This window comes from Papaver somniferum, unplaced genomic scaffold, assembly GCF_003573695.1.
Source record: "Papaver somniferum cultivar HN1 unplaced genomic scaffold, ASM357369v1 unplaced-scaffold_21, whole genome shotgun sequence".
NCBI lineage: Eukaryota > Viridiplantae > Streptophyta > Magnoliopsida > Ranunculales > Papaveraceae > Papaver > Papaver somniferum.
Genome location: NW_020631041.1, coordinates 14,877,360 through 14,883,359, shown reverse-complemented (window position 1 = coordinate 14,883,359; position 6,000 = coordinate 14,877,360). Strand labels below are relative to the sequence as shown.

At 35.1% G+C, this 6,000-nt stretch overlaps 1 protein-coding gene across 1 annotated transcript; it reads right to left on the bottom strand.

The window, feature by feature from the left end:
• Positions 1-4,462: 4,462 nt before the first annotated feature.
• LOC113340215 (auxin-binding protein ABP19a-like) lies at positions 4,463-5,344 on the bottom strand. Its single transcript, XM_026585421.1, has one exon. The coding sequence runs from the start codon at positions 5,277-5,279 to the stop codon at positions 4,653-4,655; it is 627 nt and encodes a 208-aa protein (XP_026441206.1). The 5' UTR covers positions 5,280-5,344; the 3' UTR covers positions 4,463-4,652.
• Positions 5,345-6,000: the final 656 nt, after the last annotated feature.

Below are 6,000 nucleotides of genomic sequence, written 5' to 3'. Positions count from 1 at the left end.
GTGGACAAATTAAGTTGAGGCTTGCACCTATTCATCACATTGTACCATATATGAAATGTACAAAGCATATTATGTGCTAATGGGAAGACTTTCTCTATTGCGTTCATCAATGCTACGTCAATTTCCATCACGATAACGCCGGGGATCTCATCATCTCGGTAGATCGCCTTCACTTGTTGTAGCGCCCAAGTGTAACTTGGTTCTTGCTCGTCCTTTAGAAAACAAAAAGCAACGGTAAACGGTGACTTCGTCGACGTAAGACCAACAATGTTCAACAATGGCATCTCGTATTTGTTTGTCTTGTAAGTGAAATCCATTATAAGAACTTCATGGAATGATTGAGCCAATTGAACACTCTTCAGATAGGAAATGAAGAGATGAGTTATTTCTTCTTCCGGACCTACCTTCTTTTGAACCGCGTAGCCTTTCTCTTGAGCCAAAAAAAAATAATTGTTGCATTACTTTTCTATCCTTCCATTCATTCCTTTTAATCGTCTCAATTGCATTGTAAATGGTGTACAAAGATGATACGTTACCCGGGTTATCTTTCTTTAATAAGCGAAGCATTGTGGAAGGTGGAATACACAATTTCCTATACTCGGCTATTTTTTCCATTTATCGAGGAGTGATCCTTACGGCCATTGCATGCCATTCAAGATCATCCGGGCGAGGGTGGTTATGATGACCTACCACCTTATCCATAGATAGAAACCATTTCGTCGTTAATTTGGTCTTGCTAAATACTAGCTTGAACGGACATTTGATTTTCTTTGAGCACGTTGTGTTCTTCCTCGTCGTCATTCCTTTATACTCATAACCTTTCCTCTTGTGACTAACATCGGTATCTCCACTTCTCTCACAAACCATTTCAAAACGAGTGTTGCTTTATTTTGCATTCAAAACCAATACGCAATTGACTCTCTTGGCATGTTCTCTAGACCAATTCTTCGCATCAATAGGTAAGTCAAATACCAACTCATTCGCATAGTGATGAGATGTATCTTCGAACAACATACCAATCGGAGAAGGTTGATCATGCATTGGTATAGGTTGGGATTCCATCTACAAGAAATGTAACAACATCAATGCAATCACAAATAAGTGCGGTCACATAATAATTTTATCGGGAAAACCGAACTCATTGTTCGGTTGGTTAAGCAAGTTGCAAAGCAACCGAACAAATAAAAGGAACAGAGGTTCGGTAACATGTGAATTTTATCGCAACAATCTAACTAATAAAAGGAACATAGTTCGGTTACTTTGTATTTTATGTAGATAACCGAACCAGACACTGGAACTTCAGATTTTTTTTGTTTGTTAAGTTCGATTGGTTATGCTGTTAGGTTCAAGTTTGCGAAACAACCGAACTTATTAAACATTGTTCGGTTATATATTTGGTACATGCAGTTTGCGAACCAACCGAACTGTATACACTTAGTTAAACTTTATTTTTACGTAAAGTTCGGTTAGTTGCGAACCAACCGAACATAACACTGCATCTCAGAACTTCCATTAATATGGAGTTCGGTAACCTACGTGTTTGGATAAAGTAACCGAACTACATCTTCAAATGAGTTCAGTTACTTATTCATCTCACAAGGAAACCGAACTACACCTTCAGAATAGTTCGGTTACATGTTCTTCATATAATGTAACCGAACTGTGCAAAATCCAGTTCAAAAATTTACATTTTTGGGGAAGTTTTTACCAATTCAACATACATTATCTAAGTTTGGAGCATACATGTTCACCCAAATACTCTTCCTCCGGTTGTGGTTGATAAAATCCATCATTTTCATCTTGAGTTTCATTTTGGGGAAGAATACAATCACCATCTAATAAATAAGCCAAATCCGGATCATTTTGAAGATTAACAAATATTCTAGGAGAGGATGGAGATGAAGAATCAGATGAGTTTTCATCACTTGAATACTCAAAGGGGGTGAATTGGAATTTTTTTTTATTTTCCATGTTTTTCTCCTTCATCTTTTCTAACTCTACTCTCACAATAATTCTACTCAACTAATAATAAACTCATCTTTTAATTTAATCTTACTAATTGTTTTTAACTAAATCATTTCACTAATCATAACCTAAAATTAATTAATAGGATAGATTAGGTATTAAATAAATAACTAGACATGGGGTGACCTAGAATTACTTCTAATGTCTTTACCCAAAATAAAACCATGGTCCCCAAAAAAAACCATGATCCCAAAAAATCGTTCTTTTTTAAAGAAACCTACTTTGAGGCATACTCATTTTTTTTTGAGGCATACTCATCCATTATATTATCTAGGGTGGGTTTATAAGGGGTGTCTAAAGGTATTGTAATTACCTATATATCCCTAAATAATTTCAATTTGTCATTGTTCCCTTATCCTCAAAAATCTAAAATTAAAAATCAAAATAAACTTTAAACTTAAACATGTAGGACTCAAATTCAATAAAGAAATTAATCAAACAAAGGAAACACGAATCGAAGTGAGCGATGTTGGAATGCGAAATCCAAATCTCAATTGCTCTTGGATGTATTTTAGAATGTATGCGTAACAAACCCATCTTGTTTTTGATTGATTTTATTTTGTTTGATCGGTAGAATATGATTTCAAAGATGAAATTAGGGTATTCAGAAGATCAGTTCGCCTGATCTTGCAGTATCAATTTTGAGCCGAACTTAGTGTATGATTTAGAGAAACACTATGTTCGGCTAATGCGACTTTACAATATTTTCAGCCGAACCTCAATTTTTCAAGCCGAACCTAGTGGATGATTCAGTTTCTGAGTGAAGTTCGGCTGATAACTTTTGAGCCGAACTGTTCATCTGGTCAGCAGATCTGGGTTTTAAAAATTCAATTTTTTGGCAGATTCAACTTATAAAAGGAAATTAAACCTCGATAGAAGTTTACCTCTGATTTGAATCACACATTTTGGTCACTTCTAATCACTAAAATCTCAAAAGTCAAAACCCAAGCTTTTTTTCTTCACTTCTTCTTCTTCCTCTCAAAAATCCCAACTCTCTCACATAAATTTGATTTTTCTACTAATTCACCACTAATAATTTAATGTTTAATCAATCCTTAAAATTCATAATTAATCAATTCTAATCATAATCATTTACACTAATTATATAAGGGTAGTTATACCATTATCAAAAATGGTGGATGAGGGTGATGTTGTTTTTTATTTAGTATGCCTCAAAAAAATCTAGTATGCCTCAAAATAGGTTTCTTTTTAAAATGATAGGCCTAGAATTAATTTCTCCTAGACCAAGTTGAGTTCATTATGGTAAGGCCCAATCTTGAACAGAATTTTTGAATTTTTCACAGTTGATTCAATCGGACAAGTATATATATTTAGATATTTTGCGTCATATTTATTATGAACTACATAAATTAGTGTTTAACTTGACCCACAGCGATGAAACTACATTACACCTCCAATTCATGTTGCTTGTTGCTTGTCTTCAATGAAACTTTGAGTGTCTGTGTCACACTTTATTTGCAAGTTGGTTGCCAATTCATGTGAACTAGTCATTCAATCCAACCAGATATTCATCTTTTCTGTTGGCACTTTTTTGTTCTTGTTCTTACTTGTTGCAGCTATACATGACAATGACCACCATTTATAATATCTCGTATTCAATTGGTTCATATATTGCGCGAGATTTTTCCTCCGGCGGTGGGGAAAGGTTAATTTGGACAGTGTCATTTAATGAGTTCAACCAAAATCATCACTTCACCATTATCAGGCAGGTTAGTTATGGCGCAAGAATAACCTTTGCCGTAGCAGCAAAAGATATCACCCAAAATGTGGCTTTTCCTATATTTTTACCGTTGTTTTTCGTATTTGAATGTTTCATGTACAAGAGTTTTGACCTCAGATCATCGTCGATATCACCATCCATCAAATTTTACCAAATTTTACGCATGGAGAAGCACTAGCGACGTGTAATTCCGTTTCTTCAATAATTAAGGTAATGTATGTGTATGCAACAACCTAGTAAAAGTGTTCTTGCATGCCTTTTCATGAAATGAAAAGCAAAACTACAAAAGCGTGAAGTTGTTTTGGGTTGTAGTTGTAGTTGTAGATGTAGGGACAATGCCATGACATGACATGACAAGCAGAACATGAAGACTTCAATTCCCAACATTCCATTCTACTTGCAATATTGCAACTTAACTCTTTAACATAAATGAATTTCAACCATATGGTAGGATATGATACTGGAGGATAAGATCATGATCTTTTCATTTTGCATTCTACCCTTTCAATCTCAATCCGTTTCTCTCCATCTCTCTATCCAACCATTGTCTCATTGTTAATTATAGTATTAATTGGATTAAAGAAACTTCATCAGAGGTTCTTGGAAGGGGATGTGCATTAATTTGGTTGTTTTTGGTATATGATTTGTGTTCATGAAGTAGTTAAAATGATGAAGAACTTAATTAGGAGTGCCAAATATTAAAAGAAACATGCATTTCAATTGAAAGAAATTAAAAGACTTAACAACTTGACAACTTGAGTTACACAAGTAGTTCGCAATAAAATTAACCATTACACAAATTGAATAATTGTTGGTTATCGAAGAACAAACCAACATTGCAACGAACGAAAAGATAAAACGAACAATCTCCTAGATACATCATAGATTAATTGGTACCACCAAGAACACCCTTGAGTGCCTTAATTGTTTTCGGATCAAGGAAAGTAGTTTTGGCGACCAATTCGGTAGGCAAGTCATTAGCAAACAATGCGAAATCGGTAATCTGAAGACCTGGCTCTGGGTCACTGAAACTCACAAGAGCTATCGAGTTAATACCTCTAGCATTAATTTGGAAGTGCAACAAACCCTTGGGGAAAATCATTGTATCTCCCTTCTTAAGTGTTTTCAGGTAAACTTTGCTTGCAGATGAAACAAAACCACCAACGATTGAACCTTGTACGACTACCAAAACCTCATTTGCAGCAGGGTGAGTGTGCATTGGAATAACACCATTAGGAGCTAAGTCCAACCTAGCCATGGATATGCCTAACCCGTTTAAACCGGGGAATTGTTCAACAAATGCCGGTGTGACTGCAGCATTAATGATACTAGTCGTGTTTCCGGCAACTCCAAGGCCGGAAAACACGAAATCATCGACAGTTACTTTAGCAGCAGGCTTGCAAGGGTATCCGGCAGGAGTTGGAGCCGATTTTATGTCACCGACGCAGAAATCTGCAGCCGAACAGTAGGAGAAGAGAAGAGAGACTAGGAAAAAGGAATAAAATGTATTCATTATGATGAGTATGAAATGGAATTGGAGTGCTGAATTAGTTGGGTGAATATTTGTGAGGGACTGTTAGGTCTATATATAGAAAGTCCATGCCTGATGAAATGGACCAAATGGTTAGCTCAAGGCAATAATTTGCTGGTTATTAAAAGTAGGTTTTTAGTTTTGTTATTATGGCAGTGGATGACAAAACTCTCCTTTTAAACTTTACTATAACATTTTTATAGGAGTGTACTAGATTAATAGGTCCAAAAGTGAGTGTAAATTTAAGATATTTTCTTGTTTTCGTTTTGTGTTTTAGCATTAAGACGAGGGAAGGAAATTTCAAGACCGCTAATGGGGTACCATTTTGTTTGTACCAACCAAAGACAATTATTTTTTTGTCTTATATGTATATCGATACACCACAAGTAAAATGGTACCCCTATTAGTAATCTTGGAAAATTTATCAATCTTAATAGTAAGTTGTATGATTCACTCACTCCAAACTGCTCAGAGGGCAGGTGTCCACTGTAATACAACGATAAAATTATTGGGTGATTGTAATTATGCTTAAAACTCTAATTAAGAGATAAACACAATTTTAAGAGTAGTTTACATGTCCATAATCTTACACATGAACTCAGAGAAGCCTGCTTTGAGTAGATCAATGGAAATGGCCATGGATATATCCTTTTTTCATGCAAAAAAAAAACAAAGTACAAGAAGAAATTTTTTAATGCAATGC